General features: G+C 42.2%; 1 protein-coding gene across 3 annotated transcripts in view; it reads right to left on the bottom strand.

Annotated features, from left to right (window-relative positions):
* Positions 1-509: 509 nt before the first annotated feature.
* SYT15 (synaptotagmin 15) overlaps positions 510-27,348 on the bottom strand; it is a 163,805-nt gene continuing 136,966 nt past the window's right edge. For all 3 annotated transcript variants that reach the window (XM_063434660.1, XM_063434661.1, XM_063434662.1), the window contains exons 7-8: positions 21,943-22,125; positions 510-1,533 (exon numbers count right to left, since the gene is read on the bottom strand). In XM_063434660.1, the coding sequence (XP_063290730.1) occupies positions 1,397-1,533; positions 21,943-22,125 (320 nt within the window). In that variant the 3' untranslated portion in view covers positions 510-1,396. The remainder of the gene's footprint in view (positions 1,534-21,942; positions 22,126-27,348) is intronic.

The following is a 27,348-nucleotide window of genomic DNA, read 5'->3' as shown; positions in this document are numbered from 1 at the left end:
TCTCACTTATACTTTCTCTTACTACTTTTCTCTTTTAAATCTGACTGGATTTTTCTTCATCTCTAGTCTGTCAGTGCCATCTTAGCCCTGATTGCATGGAGTTCCGAACGCCTAGAGATTATCTTAGGTTCGATAAAGCATCTACGTAGGCGAACTCGTTCTCAGTGCTGGAGATGGGTGATATCAGCAAGTAGTGCATGAGTTATCTGAAGCCGTGAAATTATTCTTCCTATCAGAACGATTCATGTGATACAGACAGTCATGTTTCTTTGTTTTACATATATCTTAAAATTAGGTGGACCACCATAATTTTATATGGACCTTCATGGCCGATATGCACTCGTCATTTCCGAAGATAACGAACGTTTTTTGCATGTACACTTGTACGAGCTTCCTTTTATATGTTGGTGCCTGACTGTGTTCATATTAGTTTTGTATATGCTACAGTTTCTGTTGACTATGGTGTTTAACCTTGTAATAAATAAAGAATTGAAAAAAAAAAGAAATGCATGTTGTGGGTGTGCCCCCAATTCCCATTTTTTCTGTGCAGTCTGATTCTTTTTGATAGGTGTTTTTGAGTTGTCTTGTAAAATTTACAGCGGTATTTTTGTTTTTGTGAGTGTGCTGTTCCTTTAACTGTATTTTAATACATATACGCCATCTGTAACAAAAGCAAATAGAGAGAACACCAAATATTTAACAATAAACTCCGATAGAGGTGCATCTTGGATACATGTGTTCTTCAATAACAGCTAGAGCAAATTTAGGGACAGATTGGAAAATTTCTGTAAAATGAAAACACAAAACCTGATAATATTAATTGTAAACAACTAATAACGAAATCACCATAGAGGTGTGTTACTGATAATATACAGGACTATTCAGCTATCCCTGATGTTTTGACACCATTACTTAATGGATTGTGCATGTTTGCCTCTCTACACAATGCTAGATTCCTTGTTGCTTTTATGAACCAATTGGTCTTTCATCACCTTACAATAACTGGATTCATTAAGAGCCAACATATCCCACAGCACTATGTGATTTGTACACTTTTGTTCTATATTAAGGGATATGTGTGTTTGTTATGTTTTAGAGTATTTCACTTATTTTCTTGTAGCTGTTTACAAATACTATCACTATCTGTGTTTTTATTTGACCACGATAATTCACATAAAATGAACACTGAATCAATACTACAATAAGATCCACTAGCTAAGTTATCCTTTGCATTTTACAACAAAGCCTACGTAAATGTCCATCTTTATACACAGTCTGAACAATGGGTAGGTCACTATGGTCGATCAGAGAGATTGCAGGGTTCCAATAACAGCACTGTTGCTCTACTTTGTCCCCAACTCATAGAATGTCCTTTTTGGTAGAACAGATCTCCACATCAGGTACTAATGCATAAGGCGTGCCATCGCTTCACCAGTTCTTTTGGTTTGTTGAGCATCTCATTCCAGTGTTCGAGTTCACGTCCTCTAGCATACATAAATGGCCCAACCACAACGCGGCCCAGCAAGTGATTTTCTGAAAAAAAGTAAAGAGAAGAAAAAATATAAATAATAAACCTGCCATCACAATCAAAACAAATAGATCAATTCTTCTAGAATCAAAAAAGTTAATGCTTTAAAAGGAACCCTCTAACATCACATATATATATTTATGCTAAGGTATCCCTTTTTTGTTTTAGACTTAGAACCCCACCGGTATCATTAGTAAAATAAAATAAACAAATCCAATTTCCAGGGGCCAGGACACCATTTGTGATGATCTCCAGTCCAATCTTATAATACTCAGAGAAGAATTGGGTAACTCCAATATTTGTGTGACAATCACTACACTCTGCTGATGCTTTGCACAGAAAAGCATCGATTCCAATGCTTGCCTCCTGCTTTGAGTTTCTTTTAGCATGTGTCTCTTTAAAATGAGTTGATCACTGATCTATGAAAATCCATTTGCCTGCTGTTTCTTAAAGGTAAACAAATAGCAAGAATTACAATTCCCCCTCCCCCCCTCATTTAAATGCATAATATTAGTAATGCATTAAAAACTATTTAAAATTACAATCCAGACACCATAACAACTACAGCTTGCTATAGCAGCTATGGTACTAGGAGTGCCTCACCCCCCTGAATTGTGAGGAGTGTTCTCGGGAAGAGACAGAATCACTCAGCAGTTTGACTTTGGAGCGGCTCCCCTATAAGGCAGGTGAGTCTTGCGTCATTCAAGTGGGAGGAGTTTACTTCCAAAAGCGGAAGTAACCCCGAGGGAACATAGTTTTGCTAAGTTCCGACAGGACCCCCTCCCCAAGGAGCACCCCCAGGGTGCTATTTACGAGGTTTGTAGGGATAATGTCTGTGAAACGTAGAGACTAGTCTAGGAGCATGAACATCGGAAGATCTTTCCCAATTGTCATCTTCTGAACCATATCCTTTCCATCTAATCAGACATTGTAATGAGCCATGATGAAGATGTGAATCAAGTATTTTTTGAACTTCGTATTCTTCCTGGCCATTAATGATAATAGGAATAGGATTGTCTTGGATATTCCTAATGAAAGGGTCTGGTTTGTGAGGTTTTAGTAGGGATACATGGCATACGGGATGTAACTTGACTAAAGGTGGAAGAGTAAATTTGACTACGGATTCATTTTTGATTTGTTCAATAGTTAAAGGACGAAGGTAGAGAGAGCTTAATTTCTTCGAAGGACGGTTAGCCTTGATGTTTTTTGAAGAAAGCCACACTAGATCAGCGACATTGTATGACTCATTGAAGACTTTTCAAGGTTACTTCTTAATTTATGGAAAAGCATATGATTTTGGAAAGTTGAATGTTAACAGCCAGATTATGGTTTTGAACAAGATCTGTGGAGAGTGTTCTTGGATGGAAACCATAGTTTGCAAAGAAGGGGGACATCTTTGTACGTGAATGAATGGAATTATTGAAAGAAAATTCTGCAAGGGGTAGCCATGTGGACCAGTCATCCTGTAGATAGGTACAATAACATCTTAATCAGTGTCTCAAACATCTTTGTACGTGAATGAATGGAATTATTGAAAGAAAATTCTGCAAGGGGTAGCCATGTGGACCAGTCATCCTGTAGATAGGTACAATAACATCTTAATCAGTGTCTTTGAAGAAAGCCACACTAGATTAGCGACATTGTATGACTCATTGAAGACTTTTCAAGGTTACTTCTTAATTTATGGAAAAGCATATGATTTTGGAAAGTTGAATGTTAACAGCCGGTTTATGGTTTTGAACAAGATCTGTGGAGAGTGTTCTTGGATTGAAACCATAGTTTGCAAAGAAGGGGGACATCTTTGTACGTGAATGAATGGAATTATTGAAAGAAAATTCTGCAAGGGGTAGCCATGTGGACCAGTCATCCTGTAGATAGGTACAATAACATCTTAATCAGTGTCTTTGAAGAAAGCCACACTAGATTAGCGACATTGTATGACTCATTGAAGACTTTTCAAGGTTACTTCTTAATTTATGGAAAAGCATATGATTTTGGAAAGTTGAATGTTAACAGCCAGATTATGGTTTTGAACAAGATCTGTGGAGAGTGTTCTTGGATGGAAACCATAGTTTGCAAAGAAGGGGGACATCTTTGTACGTGAATGAATGGAATTATTGAAAGAAAATTCTGCAAGGGGTAGCCATGTGGACCAGTCATCCTGTAGATAGATACAATAACATCTTAATCAGTGTCTCGAACAATACTTAACTCTTTCTGTTTGACCATTAGTTTGGGGATAAAATGAGGAGGATAATTTTTGTTTTATTTGAAGGGAAGAACATAGCTCGTTCCAGAAACGGGAGGTAAATTGGGTTCCCCTATCTGAAATAATTTCCTCTGGTAATCCAGGTCATTTAACTATATTGGAATTGTAACATTTGTATAATTCAGATGAGGTGGGTATCTTGGTTAATGGAAGGAAATGAGCCATCTGTGAATCGATCCACAATGACGAGGATGGTAGTACATTTTTAAAAAGGAGGTAAGTCGACTATGAAGTCCATGGAAAATGATTTCCATTGTCTATCTGGGATTGGTAAATTCATTAAAAGACCGTAAGGATGATGTAGGTCAGGTTTGGATCTTTGACAAATGGAGCATGATGAAACATATGATGAAACGCTTTTATTGTGCTGGGGCCACCAATATAATCTGTTTAATAATTCAGAGGTTTTCTTTATACCGGGATGTCCTGCCAGAGGGGAATCATGAATCATTCGTATAACTTCTTTCCTTAAAGTTGGGTGGTTATATATTTTATCTTCCTTGTAATAAATGCCATCTCTGCAGGTTGGTAAATTCAACTCAGAAGCAGGTGTTTAGTTGATTTTATCTATTAAGGTACATGATAATCCGATGAAAGTACCTGGCCTTAAAATAGTCGTTGGATTTTCTTTACGAGAAACAGGATATGGAATTCTTGACAAGAAATCAGCTTTCTTATTCCCGGACCCTGGTTTATAAACAAAATAAAAATTAAAACGGTTCAAAAAAAGACTCCATCTAACTTGTCTGGCAGACAATGTTTTGTTATTGTTTAAGTATTCGAGATTCTTGTCCCTTCAGTAGGTGACACCAATTTTCAAAGTCGGCCTTGATTCCCAATAATTCTTTCTCCCCACGGGTTAATTCCGTTCAGTTTAAGTCAGGGTCTGGGGGAAAAAAGCAACGTGATGAAGAGGAGGTTGTGAAGTCTCTTGTTGGGATAATACGGCTCCCACTGCTTCATCGGAGGCGTCCACCTCCAGAACATAAGGTAACAATGGGTTTGGCAACTTTAAGATGGGAGCTGTAGCGAATCTTTGTTTTAGATGATCAAAAGCTGCTTGGGTTTCGTCATTGCATTTGAAAGAATGTTTGTTACTAATTAGATAGTGTAAAGGGCGTACTATCACAGAGAAATATTTTATGAACGTCCTGTAGAAGTTAGCGAAGCCTAAAAAGCTTTGTAATTCTTTAAGGATTTTAGGAATGGGCCAGTCCAATATGCATTTAATTTTGGAATCATCCATTTGTATTTGTTGGGGAGAAATAACATAATCAAAAAAAGCAAGTTGGGAAACTTCAAATAAATTTTTTTTCTGGTTTGGCATATAGGTTATGTGTTCTGAGTCGGGATAAAACCCACCTTACATGTTTTCAATTATCTTGGATGTTGTTTGAGTAAATTAGGATATCATCCAAATAAATGATTACACAATAATCTAATAAATCTTTAAAAATATTGTTAATAAAGTGTTGAAATGTAGCAGGGGCGTTGCAGAGCCCAAAAGGCATGACGTGGTACTTGAATAAGCCGTATCTGGCACGGAAGGCTGTTTTCCACTCGTGCCCTTCTGTTATCCGGATTAAATTGCATGCACCTCGCAAGTCCAATTTAGTGTAGATTTTGGCTGTTCTCAATTTGTCAATCAGTTCTGGAATCAATGGTAGGGGATACCAGTTTTAAATGGTTCTCTTGTTTAATTCTCTGTGATCAATAATAGGCCTTATTGTTTTATCCTTATTCCTCACAAAGAACATCCCTGAAGCAGCAGAAGATGTCGATGGTCTTATGAACCCTTTACGTAGGAGTGGAAGTAACCCAGAGGGAATGGAGTTTTGGTAAGTTCTGACAGCAGTATTGCAATAGTTGGGGTGCTGCTTGTGGTGTGCATGGTTAAGGAGGCTGCATGTGGGTTTACATGTGTGGGGATGCTGCTTGCAGGATTGTGTGTGTGGATGGGGCTGTTTGCAGTGTAGTATGTGAGTAGTGAGGGTTGGTTGTGTTGCAGTGTGCGTGGGATGATGCTGTAGTAGGCATCTGGGGGTTAGTGGGTCTGTAGTATGTGTGTGTGTATGAAAAATAGAGGCTCTACTGTGTGTGGGGGATATAGAGGCTGTAGTGCGTATGTAAGTAGGATAAAAGCTGTGGTGTGTGTGGGAACATAGGGGCTGAAGTAGGTGCTAAAGGACATAGGGGCTGTGGTGGGCACAGAAAGGGATAAGTGGGTGCATGGGTGTAATAATGGGCTGTATTGGGTGCATGGGGTAATAGGGGTTGTAGTGGGTGCATGAGGGTAACGGCTGAATTGTGGGGGCATGGGGGTAATATGAGCTGTATTGGGTGCCTGGGATAGGGGCTGTAGTGGGTGCATGGGGATAAGGACTGTAGTGGGTACATGGGGGTACCAGGAGCTGTAGTGGGTGCATGAGGCTTTAGGGTCTCTACAGGGTGCAGGGTAGATAGGAGCTATAGTGGGTGAATGGGGATAGGAGCTGTAGAGAGTGCTGGGAGGTAGGGGCTGTAGTGGGTGCAGGAGGTATAGGGTTTATAGAGGTTGCAGAGGGTAGGGGCTGTACAGGGTCCATGGGGTAGGGGCTGTAGAGGGTGAAAAGGAATAGGGCTGTAGAGGGTGCAAGGGGATAGGGGTTGTAGAGGGATAGGGGCAGTAGATGGTGCAGGGGGATAGGGGCTGTAGAGGGTGCAGGGGGATTGGGGCCGTAGAGGGTGCAAGGGGATAGGGGCTGTAGAGGGTGCAAGGAGATAGGGGCTGTAGAGGGTGCAAGGAGATAGGGGTTGTAGAGGGTGCAAGGAGATAGGGGTTGTAGAGGGTGCAAGGAGATAGGGGTTGTAGAGGGTGCAAGGAGATAGGGGCTGTAGAGGGTGCAAGGAGATAGGGGCTGTAGAGGGTGCAAGGAGATAGGGGCTGTAGAGGGTGCAAGGAGATAGGGGCTGTAGAGGGTGCAAGGAGATAGGGGCTGTAGAGGGTGCAAGGAGATAGGGGCTGTAGAGGGTGCAAGGAGATAGGGGCTGTAGAGGGTGCAAGGAGATAGGGGCTGTAGAGGGTGCAAGGAGATAGGGGCTGTAGAGGGTGCAAGGAGATAGGGGCTGTAGAGGGTGTAGGGTGATAGGGGCTGTAAAGGGTGCAAGAGGTATAGGGGCTCTAGAGGTGCTAGTATCTGAAGTAGGCACAGGAGGGTAGGTGCTGTAGAGGCTGCAGGGGCTGTAGTAGAAGTAGGGGGATAGGGGGTGTAGTGGGTGCCTGGGGCTGTTGAGAGTGCAGGAGGATAGGGGCTGTAGAGGGTGCCTGGGAATAGAGGCTGGAGAGGGTGGTGCTGTAGTGGGTGCATGAGTGAAGGGGCTGTAGTGGGTGCCTGAGGATAATAGGAGTTGTAGTTAGTGTAGTGGGGGCGTATCTCTAATAAAAACAAAACTCATGCACTCTGCCTTATGGTCATTTAATACTGTGCTCAGACAGCTGGCACAGGCAACAGATGGCCTTAGCTGGCATCTAATTAAGTTTTGACATTTTAATTCTCTGTTCTGTTCTGCATAACTGTTTTGAGATCTTCTCTTGTACTATGAATCTTCTTTTTGTTAAAGAGAGATGAATGTTTCAGTAGAAGTTTAGTAAGAAAATGCACACTAATAATAATATGCCTATTTTACTTTTATTGTTCCAGCAAATATGAATTTTACTGTAGACAACGACTGCTATCATTTTATTTTCCTCTGTGTAATTCTGGGTTGCTGACCATAGTTTGCAAAAAAATAAAAGGAGTACTCAGACTGAAGTTATTTGAAATTCTAAATAGGACAGCTTGCTGTTACTTCCTACAGGAAAGAACAGAATACATACCCATGTAAGTACTTTAATATTGCATTTTATCTTTGTTTAAAGATCCTCTCTGTGTGAGAATATATATTAGTGACTCAGGGCCGGACTGGGAGAAAAATTCGGCCCGGGCATTTTTTTATCACAGCGGCCCACTAAGAAGGGAGCGGGGCAGAGAGGGTGTGTTTTGTCATCACCAATGACAAACACGCCCCCTCTCAGAGTGAACATGTTGGTTCAATACTCTTCCAGGGCAGACCAGGTCTAGAATGAGAAAAAAAGCCCTGTATTTGTTCTGCACAGGGCAAGCAAATTTAATAACATGCTTGCACTCTGTTTCCTTGGTGTCTCTGGTGTCTCTATAAATGGATACCAGGAGACAAAAGGGCTAGGAAAGAGTATTGTGCATGTGTTTGGAGCCTGCTTGTGGGATTGCGTGTGTGTAGAGTGAGCTGATTGTGGTGTGGTATTGTGTAATAAGGTTGGTTTTAGTCATGTTGTGTTTTTGGTGTAATGTAATGCATATGTGGCTAGGGGCTGTAGAGAATGTGTGTATAGGGGATGTAGTAAGTGTGTGCATACAGGCTATAGTGTGTGTGTGTGTGTGTATATAGGTGATGTAGTGTTTGTAGAGAGTGTGTGTTTAGGGGTGTAGTATGTGTTGTTTACAATGAATCTAGTGTGTTTATAAGGGATCCAGAGTGTGTATTTTAGGAATGTAGTGTGTGTGTGTGTAGGTGGTGCAGTGTGTGTGTAAACAGGAGTGTTTGAAGGACCCAAAATGTGTGTGAGATCTACTGAGTGTGTGTATATGATGGATTCAGAGTGTATAAAGAGATCTAGTGTGTGTATATGATCCAGAGTTGGGTAAGGGATCTAGTGTGTGTCTGGAACGTAAAGTGTTTAGGAGTGCAGTATGTGTGTGAGGGGTGCTGTAGTATATATATATATATATATATATATATATATATATATATATATATATATGTTCGGAAGTATTGGGTTGTGTGTGTTTGGTGCAGTGTGTATGTGTGAGGGGTGCAGTGGTGTCTGTGAAGGGTGCAGTATGTGTGTGTGATGGGTCCTGTGTGTGATGTGTGGGGGCTGTGTGTGAGGGTGCTGTGTGTGATGTGTGTAAGGGTGCTATGTGTGATGGGTGTGAGAGTGCTGTGTGTGAGAGTGCTGTATGATGGGTGTGAGCGTGCTGTGTGTGATGGGTGTGAGAGTGCTGTGTGTGATGGGTGTGAGAGTGCTGTGTGTGATGGGTGTGAGAGTGCTGTATGATGGGTGTGAGAGTGCTGTATGATGGGTGTGAGAGTGCTGTGTATGATGGGTGTGAGAGTGCTGTGTCTGATGGGTGTGAGAGTGCTGTGTGTGATGGGTGTGCATGTTAGAAGGGATTGAGTGTTTGGGGGGTAAAATAAAAAAAAAAGTAGCCATTATGACCCCCCTCCCTTCTTACCTTTAGCTCGGGAGGGGGGGACCGGCACGCTGGGGACCGAGAGGGGGGGACCGGCATGCTGGTGAGTGGGAGGGGTGGACCGGCATTCGGACACCATCCCTGGTGGTCCAGTGGGTGAGTGAACTCTAGCCTGCGGGCTAGAGTTCACTCTCGCGAGATCCGGTCGTTGCCATGGCAACGCGCCGGATCTTGCGAGAGTAATCCAGCGTAGCTGCAAGATAGAGCTCTGCCGGGTCCTCCCCCTCCCTCCCCAGCCGCAGGTCTGTCCAAGGGGGCCGGTGAGGGAGATCTCTGATCTCCTCACCGGCCCTTCATTGAAAACAGCGGGGCCGGCGCTCGGATAGTGCCGGCCCTGCATAGACCGGCAGGGGAGATCCTGGGACTTCCCCTGCCGGCCTCGGCCCATGGCCACCGCGGCCCACCGGGCATTTGCCCGGTGTGCCCGATGGCCAGTCCGGGCCTGATTAGTGTAAAAGTTTTAGGCAGGAGTGAAATAAAGGGTGTAAAGTAAGAATTATTTAATAGAAGGCTAATAGTTTTTTGTTTTTTTTAAGTGACAAAGTGACAAAATCTAAATCGAATCACCCTTTGCCTTCAGAACAGCATCAGATCTAGATTAACACGAACACGATTTTCTGAGGAACTCAAAAGGTAGGTTGTTTCAAACATTTTGGAGAGCTAAACACAGTTCTGTGGGTATAGGCAGCCTCAGTTCTGTCTGCTTATGTAAACCCAGATGGATGATGATGCTGAGATTAGGGCCTCTATGGCAGTGTTATTAATTTCTTCTTCAAATGCACACTGAAGAAAGTTTGTAATGACTTTGGCTGTATTTTACAGGTCATGTGTTCTTTACCCCACTTCCTATAGACTGTAAGCTCGTTTGAGCAGGGTCCTCTTCAATCTATCATTCCTGTAAGTTTTCTTGTAATTGTCATATTTATAGTTAAATCCCCCCTCTTATAATATTGTAAAGCGCTACGGAATCTGTTGGTGCTATATAAATGGTGATAATAATAATAATAATTAGTGGTCCATTAGATGACTCCCTGACAGAATAGCACAGTGGATGCCTGTACTTCTTTGCTTTGAGGAGACCATTAACTCTGACAAAATCTCCTTCCATTTGTACAAATACAACACCAAAACTGCAAGAAACCTCCACCATGCTTCATTGTTGCCTGTAGGAACTAATTCCTGTAACACTTTCCTGCCATATAGCAAACAAACTGCCTTCTGATATTTCTAAATATTTCACATTTTGGTTCATCAGTGCAGGGCAACCTCGGCAATCGTTCTGCACCTCCGTTCCTTTGTTTGTTTTATTTTTGTTTTTGTTTTTTTGCATAGTTGAATTGCTTGGCTTTATTTCAACATCAGACGTATGTTTCTGTATGTGTGTGTATATGCGTATATATACACCCACTACACACACATACATTATATAAAGGGAAGAACATGATGATCTTGTACTACTTAGATTGTGAGATCTAGACTAAACTGGGTTTTTTTTGCCTTTTTTTGGATCAACAGCAAAAAACAAATGTGAGGAAGGCTGAACTTGATGGACACAGGTCTCTTTTCAGCTATCTAACTATGTAAGACTTGTGCAAGGCAAAACATTCTGTATTTTTTCTAAAGAAAAAATAAATTCACGTTGCCAGAATTTGGTTCATGTCACTGTTCATTTCGGACACATTTGTTTACTGAAAAAGATTAGTAAAATCCAGAACCGCAGCAAAAAAGGTGATTATTATTGTGACTATACTGATATTCAAAAATTGCTACAAAGTGTTCTCCACTCAACCCTTTCCACTAGTGATTGTCCTGACTCATCATAGTCCAGTAGCTCCTGGGCCGGAGGTAAAAGTGCTATGTCTGCAGTGGTGGGGGAAACAGAATTATCATCACCAAATGTATCACCCAAAAAATGTTTAACAACAGTAAACTGCTAAGCTAGTCTCATAATAGGATCAATAACCCAGGCTGGGCAAAATATTTTTTTCCACAGTGTCCTAAAGAAAAAAAAAAAATTCTCTAAATAATTAACAACTGTATACTGGTAAAATAGTCTTACATTAGGATGGACAATGACATTTTTACAAGCTCAAGTGCCAATCTCCTATCTTCAACTCTTTTTAAGTGCCCCTGGTATTACTAGATGATAGAATCAAGGATCCAGGCTATTTTCCACTTCAACACAGGCACAGCAAGGTAAAACACGCACACACTGCTCAATTGTCTTTCTTGGTAGGTGAAGTCAACATATCTAGAAAAATCCTTCTTGGAAGTATTGTTGCTTTATTGCTTAACATTTTTACCCCTCCTTTGTTCACTTCACTTGATCTGTGAATAAAATCATCATTTACCGGCTGTCCCCTAACCACCATTTTTTTTTTCTTACCTCTTGATTGGATAGAAGATCTAGTCCACGTGATTGAGCAGACCTCTTGTCCAGCATGGAAAACTAAACTGTATTTGTCTACGCACGCTTTAAAGATAAAATACAGTGGAATGACCTAGCCCTGACACATGGGTGATGGGTAGAGGTTCTAAATAATTATACAAAGAGTGGCAGTGCCAATAAATGGTGTTGCTGAAACCTGCAGCCTAGGGAGGCTAGTGGTCCCCAAGTCCCTAGCTACCTCCCCAAAATTAAGTGAACCGTTCCTTACCTCGCCATAATAATAATGGGGGGCATTAAAACTAGTACCTGTGAAATAAGAAAAGTTTCAAAATAATAATAAAAAAAGCAAAAAGTCCAATGGGACAAAATGAATACTACGATGCAAAAAAGTGGTTCAATCTTCACCCCATGAGGGCTCCGTGCAGAATGAGGTTTCAATACCGATCATAAGTTCTTTGCGGGAGTGAGTCAACAAAGTGCTTGCTTGTTTCATAGCATCGCTTGTTTCCTGCAGACTTTTTGGCAACACATCATAAAAAAAGGAAAACATCACCTTTATCATTATACAAGGGTAAGATAACCAGTCCTGCCCTAGAGAATAGCCCCAATCAAGAAGCACATCAGGCAAAAGATTTCTAATCTTCAGTTGTCCAGCTTTGTCAACTCTAAATTATTTACATGTTCCCAGTTGATATTATAAAGCAAAAAAGAAATGAGAGAAAAGGAAGCTAGAGGAACACTCTATAAGGGGTTAACCCATTGGCAAAAAGCGTTAAACAAACAAGAAATGAGTGTCCTATACATAAAATATAACTTTTATTAGTTCTATTAAAATTGGTGTGTTAAACAGGGATAAAATATCCAATTGTCAAACATATGTGAACCAATATTTCCATATGGTAATATACCAATGTGCCAATGTCAACTATTTAGTAAAGGTAAAAATAGATCCCATTATAGGATATTCTTAAACCTTATCCAATAACTCGAAAAAACACATATGCATCTGAATTACCTCTAGGGTCAGGTATAGTGTGTCAAAATTTGGACTTTCTGATGCAATATTAAGACACATAAGAAATAGGAAACTCTGAAAGATTAAATAACCATAAGTTCGATCTCAAAAGGTTAAATATTAACAAAATTGGGTGGTTTAGTTCAAAAGTTTTCAGAAACCTATTCCCAGATGTATGTGCAAAACTTTGTTTTGCAATCCACAGTGGGCGAGACAGATATCTATTGCTAAATAGTTTGTGCAAAAATAGTTTCAATGTTACATTGTTACCCGTCGGTAAACCAATGCAATGTAGCTAAAATGTAGCCTCTAAATAGAAACAGACATCCCTTCTTAATAATATCAAATAGGGGTTACCAAATATCAAAGATTGTTAATAAAGTATCTGCCTAAAGAGGTACAATCAAACCACCTCTGTGGATCGAAAAGACCGTAATTGCTGTGGGGACAATAGAATGGCTTATCAATATCTAATGGATATCGGAGTATAGCTAGATCGCTAAAGATATAAAAGAAAAGCCTTTATCGTCTGGGTATAGCAATAATGGTTAAGAAGTGTGTAACTCAGGGCATGAGATAGATATAATAAAAGATTCCAATAGTAAATGTCTCTGTAGCTCAAAAATCCCCGAGTGCCCCTGCCGCGCGTTTCGCCCACAACTCATCAGAGGGGAACTGATGTGTGGGAAATGACCGGGATTTTAAAAGGGGGTTGCCATTCTGATTGGTGGTTTCAAAATTCATCATCCCTCTGAGTGCCAATAGGAAAACCCCTCAGTGGATGACGTGGAAATAGTCAAAATTAGAATATTTTAACCCCTTGTGAACTGAGTTAAAGTTAGAAAGTAATTCCGAAATAGTGATGATGCCGGAATGACATAATTATTGGTTGAATTAAATCCAGAATGTGAACATTTATAAAGGTTATCCCCAAAGGAATTTTGTGCCCATTAGTTTTCTAAGGTTACAGACTAATAAAAGTTATATTTTATGTATAGGACACTCATTTCTTGTTTGTTTAACAGTTGATATTATAGAACCAGTGTGGTCTACTTGCTATTGTAGCCCATCTGCTAGAAAGTTGCTATGTTTGATATTTTGTATATTCCAAGATGTTTTTCTGCACACCTTTACTGTAAACACTAGCTATTTAAATATTTGGGACCTATAAGGAAATATAAAGAGCTTTAGTTTAATGTCAACCTTTCTCACAACCTTTAGTTTGCTGATAATGTACGGAAATGTAATAATGGAACCTTGTTCTTTAACAGAAGACTGAAACAAATTTTAATGGAAAATAACAAACCAATGTGAATAGGTATTTGCTTTACTGCCACGCTGGAGATATAAGACAAGTGAAGGTTGAAGAAACAGTTGGCCGAAAGCTGAACGTTCTCACATTGAATTCTGTTTTATTTTCCACTCACTTTAAAAGAAATATGACGTATTAGGTAACTGTCCATGAATAATCTTAGGGGAGTAAATATGAAACCACTTGCGGTTTCTTTCATCTACTTGAAATTTATATCAATGTTAGTATGTTTTCATCCTTAATAAAACACAGAATAAGAAAGCACAAATAAAGAATATCAATAAAAATATAAAATACTAAACCACGACAAATTACAATAGGAGCTGTGAGATAAAAAACAACCTCTCAGAGCACATGTCCTGGTATTCTTGTTGATTACACATGGCCTTTAAAGGGACACTCCAAAATATGATTTTTTATTATTTATGTTTTATGCAATATGTTTGCTTTTTTGTAGCAAAATATTAGTCTGCGTATTAGAAATGATCCCTTCAAGAGACGAGGGACGGACTGTATACATGGAGTGACAGGGAATGCCTGGCTTATTTTGATAAAGCCTATCTAAGTGGGTGAAAATAAAGAACAAATGTGGCTTTATTGTTCATAACATAGCCCTCAAGTTACTAAGCTTTCCAGTTAAAAACTTTCCAAGTGATTTATTTGCAAAATTTTGACTTTAATGGTGGCTAAATAGAACCGAATCTATTGAAAAGTGAATTAAATCAAGGCTTAGAGCCTAATATAGTTGGGCAAGCTTTCCAAATGATTGCTATTTTTGGATAGACTTTTAAAGTGACTTAATATTGTGAATGCCGCACACTATTTAAGAATTATTCTTTATGACTCTTGGACTGGATAAGTATTGCAGATTACATGTAAAGATTGTTGAAACTGAAAGTGTTTTTTTTTTTTGTGTTTTGCAATTTTAAAGCGGCACTGTTTTTGTATTGCGGCATTCAGAATGTCTGGCTATTTAACCAGACATTATACTTTGTAGCGCTCATCTCTTTTCTTCTTATCTTGGTATTTCAGAAATCGATAGTATTTATTTTCAGTGAATTATTCCACGATCATTGCAATTCAGCCCTCTTCCTTGCTAAACAATAACAATTTCCTATCTAATCAGCACATACTCTCACAATCCCAGATGGTTATTTGCTTCACCCTGCTATAGCCACTTCCCACACTATACTCAGAGCTAGAACCTGTGCATGCTGTTTCATTGACAATATTAATGAGCTAAGGAAATCAGCCCGAATGTCTCAGCCCGAATGGACTATACCTCCTACCCTCTCAGCCTTCTACCTATTTTCTGAACAGGAGATGTTTGAGCTTTTACTTTCCTCTTGCCTCAGTACCTATTCCCTCAATCCAATTGCCTCTCCCATTATAAGATCTCTCTACATTTGCTTTGTGCCATCTTTAAAGGGACACTCTAAACACCTAGGGCACATTAGCTTGCTGAGTGTGTCCTCTTTTTTCATTTTACAAAATGTGAAGATTTCAATAGAAATTGCCTTTTTTTATTTTTATAAACTGACCTTGTTACACCCCCCTTGGCTGTCAATCAGAAAACCTGCCCTGTTACTCCAAGGTTGATTAGCTCAGTTCAGCTAAACTCAAGAGGCAGGCAATTGTCCAGAACACCTGCCTTTCAAATATCTTTCATTGAACTGCATTGACAAAATGTGGAAAAAGGTGCTTGTGGAAAAAGGTGAGGGTTTGCAAAGATTGTATACAAACCATCTGCAGCTTTTATTAGATATACCAACAAAGAAAAAGGCATAATAACATTCATGCATGTTTCCATTGGGGGTGTATATAATAAATAGAGATAAAAAAAAGTAACTTTGTATTTGGGCAGTGGAGTGTCCTTTTATATCATATCTTTAACTGATCTCTCTGCTATGGTTCCCACGCCCCTTAAACATGTCACGGTCATACTCATCCTAAAATGCCATAATTTGATGGCTTGATATACACATCTTTCACGCCTTCTCAACCTTCTTCAATGTGACTTCCCACACCCTTCATTCTACTGAAACCACTCGGACTAAAATAACTAATGATCTAATCACTACTCCGTACTACTACTTCAGGATCTCTCTGCTGCCTTTGTCACCGTTGATTATGTTCTTCTTTTTTGAACTCTTCATGCCTTCTGCCTTCACAACTTTACCCCCACACTACATTTCTTTACTAATTTATAGATACATCCCTTCACGGTCACTCTGCTCTGACTCCAACGTGGGTCTCACTTTGGTAGAAGTAATATAAAGTGACCAACTGACCAAATGGGACTTTTTTGTAGCTTACATAATAAGGAAAATATATATAGGGTTTTACCGTATATACTCGAGTATAAGCCGAGTTTTTCAGCCCATTTTTTGGGCTGAAAAACCCCAACTCGGCTTATACTCGAGTCAAGGTCTGTATTATGGCAATTTGCATTGCCATAATACAGACTGGGGGGAGAGGGGGGCTGGCAGAGCTGTAACTTACCTTTCCTGCAGCTCCTGTCAGCTCTCTCCTCCTCTGCGCCGTCCGGTCAGCACCTCGGTCAGCTCCCAGTGTAAATCTCGCGAGAGCCGCGGCTCTCGCGAGATTTACACTGGGAGCTGACAGAAGAGCAGAACGGACGGCGCAGAGGAGGAGAGAGCTGACAGGAGCTGCAGAACAGGTAAGTTACAGCTCTGCCAGCCCCCCTCCCCCCCCCACTGAACTGCCACTGGACCACCAGGGAAGGAGAGCCCCCCTCCCTGCCATATATCAAGCAGGGAGGGGGGACGAAAAAAAAAATATTAATAAAACAAGAAATAATAATATAAAAATAATAAAAAAATTAATAACAAAAAAAGGGGTATAAGGACCACTATGGGAGGGGGGGGGTATAAGGACCACTATGGGAGGGGGGGGGTATAAGGACCACTATGGGAGGGGGGGGGTATAAGGACCACTATGGGAGGGGGGGGGGGTATAAGGACCACTATGGGAGGGAGGGGGGTATAAGGACCGCTATGGGAGGGAGGGGGGGTATAAGGACCACTATGGGAGGGAGGGGGGATAAGGACCACTATGGGAGGGAGGGGGGTATAAGGACCACTATGGGAGGGAGGGGGGGGGATAAGGACCACTATGGGAGGGAGGGGGGGGATAAGGACCACTATGGGAAGGAGGGGGGGTATAAGGACCACTATGGGAGGGAGGGGGGATAAGGACCACTATGGGAGGGGGTGGGATAAGGACCACTATGGGAGGGAGGGGGGGTATAAGGACCACTATGGGAGGGAGGGGGGGTATATGGACCACTATGGGAGGGATGGGGGGGGATAAGGAACACTATGGGAGGGAGAAGGGGGATAAGGACCACTATGAGAGGGAGGGGGTGGGATAAGGACCACTATGGGAGGGGAGGGGGAAGTAAGGACCACTAGGGGAGGGGAGGGTAAGGACCACTAGGGGAGGGGTGAGTCAGGACCACTGGGGGGGGGGAGTGAAGGAACACGGGGGTGGGGAGGTAAGGACCACTGAGGGAGGAGGAGGGGAAGTCAGGACATATGGGGGGGGGGGAGGGGGCGGCAAAAAATGTTTTGCCTACGGCGGCAAATATCCTTGCACCGGCCCTGCACACACTGCATTCACACACTGCATTCATACACACACACTGCATTCATGCACACACACTGCATTCATGCACACACACACTGCACTCATACACACACGCTGCACTCATACACACACACATACGCACACACTGCATTCATTATACACACACTGTAAATAAATATTCAATTAATATATTTTTTTTAGGATCTAATTTTATTTAGAAATTTACCAGTAGCTGCTGCATTTCCCACCCTAGTCTTATACTCGAGTCAATACGTTTTCCCAGTTTTTGGGGATAAAATTAGGGGCCTCGGCTTATATTCGGGTCGGCTTATACTCGAGTATATACGGTAGTTAAAGCTTGAATTAGATAGTTTAATCCCTTCACTACCAAGCACTTTTTGTTTTGAAAAAATATTAGCATAACATATACACTGATCAGTCACAACATTCAGGTGAACTGAATAACATTGATTATATTGTTACAATGGAGTCTGTATTGGGGTGGGATATATTAGACAGCAAAATAACAGCCACATTTTAAAATGTCATGTGTTGAAAGCAGGAAAAGATCTCAGTGACTTTGACAAGGGCCAAATAGTGATGACTAGACGACTGGGTCAGCGCATCTCCAAAACAGCAAGTCTTGTGTTGTATTCCCAGAATGCAGTGGTGTGGCGAAAGCAACTTCGCCACTGTTTTTTGGAGAGGATTAATGGCCAGTCTTTTACCCTGTGACTACGGCCCCTTTAATTTATTTTGTCTGAGAGACCCTAATTGTGGCTATTGGGACTTTAAACATTGTTTTTTTTTCGAACTCCCGAACAGTCGAAGTGGCCACCATTCGCCATTCGAATACGTGGTGGCGGCCATCTTGTTTGCATTGGCTAAAACCATGAACAGACTTCAGGGGACTTAGCTGCGAATGCCCTGGAACTATTTTCGGCATGAAAACCTCGCGGTTCACGGTCAGTCCTCCAGCGGCACTTAGCTGCGAATCTATGGAACTGTTTTGGGCATGAAATCCTGGGTTCGCCTGGGCAAAAATATGACTTCCATAAAATTTCTGAACCCCTGATCCGATCTGGGTGATTTCTGGATATGTTGTTCAGGGGATGTAAGATTTATGGGGATATGTTATGTTTTGGGAGACTTATGGGACTTTATAAAAATGTGTGTTTTTTCTGCCTGTGGATAATTAAGTTAATGCCTTAACTACCTTAATTTTATATCGCAGAGGGGAGGGATTGTTTACTGTATGTGGGAGTGTCATACTGTTAATTACTGTTTTGATTGGTTTGTATGTTTTGTATTCGGTGCCCAACTAGGTCCACCTGAGCGTCACCTTTGCTGTAAAAACAGAATAAAAATTCAAGCTGTTCAATAAACCTTCAGACCTTCTTTCCCATAAACTTGCAGCCTTGTCTCGTGTTGTAGGGTACTGCTATATCACACTGGGGATTGCTATACTCTGCATACTCCCCTGGATGCTAATCACTAGCTCTTCTAAGAGCTGTTCCTGCTTCACTCTCTGAAGGAAGAGAGGCACACCCACTGGAGCCTGGAGCCTTGTCGTAGGCCCAGGGTGGGTAGGAGACGGCGAGACCCCCAACCAAGCTGCAGCGGTTCGTGGGGTCTGCAGTGCTTATGGTGTCTGGTGCGGTGCTGATGGTCCTTGGTAAGCACTAGGAGCATCGATTGACGGAGGGTCCGTCACAAGTGGTTAGTACCTGCCAAAAGTGGTGCAAATAAGGACAACCAGTAAACTGGCATAAGGGTCATGAATGCCTAAGGCTCATTGATGCACATGGGGAGTGAAAGATAGCCCAGCCATGATAGAAATTTGTCATAGAAAAATTGTATAAATAGAATGCTTATAGGTATTTGCAAGGACACTGAAGGCATTACTAACAATTCAGCTTACAGAAATGTCAACTGAAAAACAATTGTCTGCAGTGCAACATACACTCATACAGTCAGTGGCGTACATACCAGGGTCGCAGGGGTCGCGGCTGCGACCGGGCCCGGCCCACCAGGGGGCCCGGCCGCCCCTGCGACCCTGTATGTACCCACAGGGCCAGCCTCTTCTCCTGGGGGCCCCAGGAGCCGGCCACCTCAGGGCCCCCCGAGGCTGGCCCTGCTGTCACCCCACGGCCGGTCAGGCTGGCGCGCGAGGGAGCACTCTCCCCTGAGTGCTTCCTCTTCAGCTCCCTCGCGCACCGCACTGATACCGGAGCCGGAAGATGACGTCATCTTCCGGCGCCGGCATCCCTACGCGGCGCGCAAGGGAGCTGAAGAGGAAGCACTCAGGGGAGAGTGCTCCCTCGCGCGCCAGCCTGACCGGCCGCCCAGGAGCCCAGCAGCACCACTGGACCCCAGGGAATCCCCTCAGCACTCCAAAAGGTAAGGAGGCTGGGGGGATTGATAAATAAAAAAAAAAAAACTATTGTGTGTGTAAGTGTGTGTAAGTGTGTGTTAGTGTGTGTGTGAGTGAGTGAGTGTTAGTGAGTGAGTGTTAGTGTGTGTGTGTGTGTGTGTGAGTGAGTGTTAGTGTGTGTGTGTGTGTGTGTGTGAGTGAGTGTTAGTGTGTGTGTGTGTGTGTGAGTGTTAGTGTGTGTGTGTGTTAGTGTAAGTGTGTGTTAGTGTGTGTGAGTGTTAGTGTGTGTTAGTGTAAGTGTGTGTGAGTGTTAGTGTGTGTGTGTGTTAGTAAGTCTGTTTGATGTCTGTTAGTGAATGTGTGTTTGTCAGTGAGAGTGTATGTTTTGTAAGTGAGTGTGTATGTATGTCTGCCGCTGAATGTGTCTCTGTCAGTAAATGTGTGTGTCTGTTAGCTAGTGTGTATGCGTTTGTTCGTGAGAGTGTGTGTGTCTTCAGCACTTACCTTTCTCCAGCGCCGGACTCCCATGGCGCTGGGGATCCCTCCGCCTCTCAGCTCTGAATGCGCATGCGCGGCAAGAGCCGCGCACGCATTCAAACCGCCCATAGGAAAGCATTACTCAATGCTTTCCTATGGACGTTCAGTGTCTTAGAATCGCAGAAGCGCCTCTAGCGGCTGTCAGTGGGACAGCCACTAGAGGCTGGATTAACCCTCAGTGAAACATAGCAGTTTCTCTGAAACTGCTATGCTTTCAGCTGCAGGGTTAAAACTAGAGGGACCTGACACCCAGACCACTTCATTGAGCTGATGTGATCTGGGTGTCTGTAGTGGTCCTTTAAGTGTGTGTGCATCTGCATGCACTTGCGTACATACCGCGGTCGCAGGGGTCGCAGCCCTGCAACCCCTGTGACCAGGTGCCCGCCGCGATGTGTTGCTGCCCCGGCCCGCGGGGGGGGGGGGGGGGCCCACAGATAAATTTTCGCACCGGGGCCCCATGGGTCATGTGTACGCCACTGCATACAGTAAATAGAGTTGAACTATATAAATACAAAATAAAGGCATTTAAAAAGTATAGCGCACTTTATCAACATAACGCTAACAGTGAATTGGTAGAGTCCATTCACTAATCCCCCTGACTTTAAGAAAGACATCAGCAATTAAAGCATAATTAAAGGGACACTCCAGGCACCCAGACCACTTCTGCCCATTGGGGTGGTCTGGGTGCCAACTCCCACTACCCTTAACCCTGCAACTGTAATTATTACAGTTTTCATGCTAGGAGCCAAAGTCATTTCTGTACTTTTGCACATGAGTAAATGTAGAGCATGGACGACTATGGAGGATCCCACAAGACCACTGATGACGGCTGATGGATTGACAAGGCTTGACGGCACGAGTGCCTACTTTGTTTTAGTATATCTTTTGATTGGGTTGGAATTTAAGTGAAATGTGAGTATTTCATAAAGATCTTAGCTTTATGAAGTACTAATTTTGTCAGAGGGGAGGGAGGGGGGACAGTGCCACTTTAAGTTTCAAGGCTCATGATGTGAGGGCTCTTCTCTGACCTTGTGCTGTTCATTTGGCTCAGAGTTTGGTGTTTCTTATGTTCACGATTTTTCTGATTTTCAATTAGCTTGTTCTTGACTATTCCTGACTGTTGCCCTACAATCCTACAAGTATGGGTAAACTTGTAGATCCCCAGCTGGCTAAGCTTTGGGGGAGTGGTAAGGGCGTTAATGAGCTATCTGTTACCCACCCTTGGGATAGAGGGAGGCCCTCAAAAAGTATTTGTGGTATGAATTTGTCGGCCAGATCACAGTGTTTCAGAATAATAAGGTAGATTATTATTATTATTATTATTATTTTATTATTTATATAGCGCCATCAGATTCCGTAGCGATACTCAACACTTTAGAATAGACCATCATATAGACCAAAAAAAGTTGAAAGCAAGAGAGAGATCTAATACCATTGCAATGTCAGAGATGGCACTAGTATGCAAAGCCTTGTTAATCAGGTAAATATCCCTGATATAAGGGGGCTTGACATCTTCTTCACATCCTACTTTTGAGCATACATTATATATTACTATCAGCGACAAGAAGAAACACATTAGGTGAAGCAAAGCACTTACTGTCTCCTTCACTGCTCTGAAAGACACACAGACTCAGGCTTGCCGTATCCAACTCGTTCTGCTCCAACTTGAAGCTTAAGGTTTCATTGTAAACAGGATTGGGTGACCCACAAACTACAGCAGTCTTTTTAGATTTGATAAACTTGTTGTGATTCATGAGAGATACTTTGATAAAAGCTGATCCTGCAATAAATAAATAAAAAATAAATTGATAACCTAATATGGTTTAATTGATTTTCCAGTTTGGTGAAATAAATTCCAGATTTTTGTAAAAGCATTTCAAATGACTTAATAATATCTTTGTATACTTTGGAACTTTTAAACTGATTTTTTTTTTTCAAATTATTAAAAATATATATCAAATATTAACATATTTTTCAAAATAATTTTAAAAAGTTTATCTAATAAATGTAAATCATTGGAAACGTTCACCTAAAAATATTAAATGGAGGTCTATATGTAAGTGCTAAAGTTGCTATTTAAGATAACTTTCATGGTTATTCAGCTATGCTTTAAGTTTGGCATACTCTGGCCTCAAATAAAAATAGAAACTTGTTTGTGTTAAGGGATTTCATTGAAGGACAACTTTATTATCACACATCTATATTTATATAACGTTAATACAAGGTGTTATGCCAGCATCCGTTTATGATTTGGGAATTCTTTGATGTCTCTCAGAATATCCCAATATTTAGACTTAGCTCAATATTCTTGTATGCTGGTCCCACTTTGCAAACCGGTCACTTGAACATCAACAGGGTTATTTACTAAAGTCCAAATTCATAGTGAATAAAAAAATTAATTTAAGGTTAAAATATCCAAACTGGAAAACAGCCAGCTACACTTTCAGTTCAGATACTCAAGGCGTAAATTTGAGTTTCATTTGAATAAACCTGCAAGACCCTTTTTAGACCCTTCTGCCACTTACAGAGTAAAGACACAAAAAATGCCTTGAACCTGGAAACTGTGCAGATGAAGACATGCCTCACAGGGTTCAAGTTAGCGACCTATACCCCGGCTTCCACTTTAATCTGAAGAATAAGACACCTGCACTACCTATCATACTTTCCTGACACCTAGTGCAACACATAGTCTCCACATATGCTTAACCACATTCTCACCTATAAGACTGCATAGAGACATCTCATTTTGTGTGTGTGTGTGTGTGTGTGTGTTTGTGTGTGCCTTAGTGCAGTGCTCCCCAACCTTTTTATCGCCGCGGACCGGTAAATGTTTGATCATTTTTCCGTGGCCCGCTTGTTTTGATTTAATAAGACAAAAAAAACAGTCACATATATTAAAAAAACACACAGACACATACATAGTGAGAAAATCACAAAAACAGTCACATAAAGACATAGACTCAAAATTGTTGGTTCAGGGTCCCACACATACGCAGACTGAATGTATATAGCATGTTCATGTGAGAGTTAATAAAAATGGGGTACATATGAGGGTATGTGACAGTGTTGTAGAATTATTAGACCCCTTATAACCTATATAATCCTTACTGGGCCCCTTTAATACTATATTCTCATATTCAGCTCTCAGGCCTCATAGTTTAAGCTTTACAAGATTCCTTTGTTCATAGAAACAGCATGTCAGCAGAAAATGCTAGAATCTTCTGATTCAATGAAACTCTGTAGCAGATAGTCTTGATAGAATGTATAATTGCTAAGAAGGCCTTGAGAACACTGAAGGATACTAACCTTGAAACCCTTAACGTACCAGCCACTCATTATGGATGGATGCCAAGCCCCCCTCCCATCGAGTAAGCTCCCTCGTGCTTAGCAAAATGGAGCCGAAACCTGTAGGAGAACTTTATGACGTCAGTTATGACATAAAGACGTAACACCCAACAAGGAGGGCATTTGACTGACCACTTACACCTTTAACCAATTGACAATGTTTTCTTGCTCGTATCTTGATTTCTTTCAATGATGTAATTTTGCCTTTAAAAGGGCTTGCAAGCCCGCTTTTTAACAGAAGCCAATAAATTTCCTGAAGTTCTTTCATCTAATCTGAACTCTGTGTCAGTGTGAATTTACTTCTGCGTATACGCGATTTAAACATCTCTAATTTGGACAGGAACAGATAGTCATTCAAACTTCTTTGTTTGCTTAAAAGATTCCCTTATCAACAGACAGGATAGGTAGGTAGTGTTACACCAGCAGACTAATGCTGATGTAACACCACCTATACTCAGCAGCTTCTTTCCCAGTCACAGACTGGGGGAGTTTCTGTGGCTGGGAACTCAAGGCTGTATTTCAGTCTCCTACCTACCTTGTCCCAAGCTGCCTCTGCTTCCATGCAGTGCCCCTTCTCTCTGGTGCCCGATCACAAGTCTCCTATGTCCCTGGTCTCCAGTGCTGGCCTCTGGTGGGCTGGAGGTGAATAGCAGGGAGTGCTGATCATAGCTTCTCCCTCGAGGTTCTGGCGCTGTGTGGAGTCAGAGCGCAGGCTGTGAATCTCTGAGGCTGCCTCTGACTCACTAAGTGAGCGCCAGAACCGCGAGGGAAAAGTTATGATGATCTAGCTGCAGCTCCTGCTAGCTGCACCACTGGACCATCATGGATTCAGCTTGCGAGCCGTGTCGGCTGCCAGGGCGCCCCTTGTGTTATGGCGCCCTGTGCGACCGCACAGTTCGCACCGGTGGCGGATCCAGAACCTGATCTCGGGAGGGGCACTTGTAGATTATTGAAAGAAATAATCCAGGCACAATAACCACTACAGCTCAGTGTAGTAGTTATGGCGCCAGTAGTGTGTGCATGGGGGCAGTGTTTGTGGGGCAGTGTGTGTAGTGTGTGTATAGGGGCGGTGTTTGTGGGGCAGTGTGTGTAGTGTGTGTATGGGGGCAGTGTTTGTGGGGCAATGTGTGTAGTGTGTGCATGGGGGCAGTGTTTGGGGGCAGTGTGTGTAGTGTGTGCATGGGGGCAGTGTTTGTGGGGCAGTGTGTGTAGTGTGTGCATGGGGCAGTGTTTGTGGGGCAGTGTGTGTATGGGGCAGTGTGTGTAGTGTGTGCATGGGGGCAGTGTTTGTGGGGCAGTGTGTGCATGGGGGCAGTGTTTGTGGGGCAGTGTGTGTAGTGTGTGTATGGGGGCAGTGTTTGTGGGGCAATGTGTGTAGTGTGTGCATGGGGGCAGTGTTTGTGGGGCAGTGTGTGTAGTATGTGCGTGGGGCAGTGTGTGTAGTGTGTGCATGGGGGCAGTGTTTGTGGGGCAATGTGTGTAGTGTGTGCATGGGGCAGTGTTTGTGGGGCAGTGTGTGTAGTGTGTGCATGGGGGCAGTGTTTGTGGGGCAGTGTGTGTAGTGTGTGTATGGGGCAGTGTTTGTGGGGCAGTGTGTGTAGTGTGTGTATGGGGCAGTGTTTGTGGGGCAGTGTGTGTAGTGTGTGCATGGGGGCAGTGTTTGTGGGGCAATGTGTGTAGTGTGTGCATGGGGGCAGTGTGTGTATGGGGGGTAAGGAGGGTAGGGAGGCTTTTTTATATATTTTTTATTTAATTAAAATTAATATATTCATGTCCCCCCTCCCTTCTTACCTTTACTGGGAGGAGGGGGGACATTTCTTAGTCCCTGGTGGTCCGGTGGGGAATCCCTGGTGGTCCCAGTGGTGGTGAGATGAACTCTAGCCCAGTTACAGGGCTAGAGTTCACTCTCGCGAGATTTGGAGCGTTGCCGTGGTTACCACGGCAACGCTCCAAATCTCGCGAGAGGAGGACCCGGAGGAGCTGCAGGTAAGAGCTCCCGGGTCCTCTCTCACTCCCTCCCCTGCCGGCTGTCAGCACAATTTTGCAACAAGCTAGGGAAAAAAATCATTCTTGACCCCAGAATGGCAGTCAGATTAATCCTTGGATCAAGCAGTTATTACCCTACATTGAAAGATGATATCCTTGAATATTCTGTTTTTGCAAGTATGCATCTAGTAGCTGTTTGAACATCTGTATGGACTCTGATAAAACCACTTCTTCAGGCAGAGAATTCCACATCCTGATTGTTCTTACAGTAAATAATCTCATTAATAGTGAATACAATAATAACCCACATGTATGCTTTTGTCAGGTTTTTGTTTGAGAACTTGAAGGGCCATACCACTGACCCTAGCACAAACCTCTAAAAGGTTACTATTTAGTAGATTGTAGATAATACATTTACTGTGACTGGTTCCACATGGTGATCACCCAGCTTGGGGTCCAATCAAATAGTTTTGCTGAGTCCTTTATTGCACGTAGTCCTGTAGAATGGGCTATGACATTATTTGCTGTGGGCCAATCATTTTTTATGGCAGTTGGCATCTAATCTCAGTAGTATAATGCCTTGGCAATGATATTCCTTGGGCAGCATGGGATGGAGGGCTATTGCTGCACTGTCTCGCTATTGAAGAGCCAAGTAATAACATGGTTCTTGACATACCTACTGAGCATGTCTGAGCATGACTGCTGACCATACATCTGAAATGATTCTCAATCAAAATATTTGATTGAACAAAAACCATCAATCTTGATGACTTAAATCTTTCTTGGCTCTGGATTAAAGGTTTTTTTTTAATATTGATTTTTGTAACAAGAAAAAAGGGGGAGAGCGCAAAAATCTAAAATGATTAAGGAACAGAAGGGACAAAAATGATTACGCTATCACCCTGCTTGTTCAAATATATACCACACCACTGGAAGGCCACATTTTAACAGGCCTGCATTTTCCACCTAAATGCAGGTGGCACCACATGGTACAAAAAAACATTAGAACAGCACAAAGAAAAGGCTAACATCATCATGCCTCACAAATTAAAATTTAAAGATGATAGGATATGTTGAAAGGCTTTTTATGATGGTTGCATTTACACAGAGATATGTTTATATCTAAGCCAACTAGTCGTGGGCTTATGTTGGTATGATCCATTTTTATTTTCAAGGATGTAAAAGAACTAAAAAAAAACTGGAAAAATAGCAGGAGCACAGGGGCACATATAAAGGTGGACGGGGCAAAACATCAAAGCAGGGAGCAAATAGTGTGAAAGATGTGATGGATGGACCGAGGTCAGATAAACAGAAACAGCGGTAGTCAACAAAATTGAGTCACAGCAAAAGAATACGATACCAAGGTACAGCACAGCGGGGCTCCAAATAGATAGTAGTCTGTTGGCTGGTAATTAGCTAAATAGTGTACTGATGCCACTGGTGGCAGAATGATGTGAAAATGCCAGTAAGAGATCAAGAAAGACATGGGGCAGCAACTAGCTTCAAGAAATCATGTATCCTTGGCAACCAAAAAAGAGACAGAACGGGAAATTGTTTGATATTTAATGCTCATGTTTTATAGACATGTTCAATCACAAATATATTTGTTACTAAAACACACACACTATATGCATGTATATATTTAGGTACACTGTACAGTATGTACACCAGC

Source organism: Pelobates fuscus, chromosome 10 (genome assembly GCF_036172605.1).
Source record: "Pelobates fuscus isolate aPelFus1 chromosome 10, aPelFus1.pri, whole genome shotgun sequence".
NCBI classification, from domain to species: Eukaryota; Metazoa; Chordata; class Amphibia; order Anura; family Pelobatidae; genus Pelobates; species Pelobates fuscus.
This window is presented reverse-complemented; position numbering and strand designations above follow the sequence as displayed.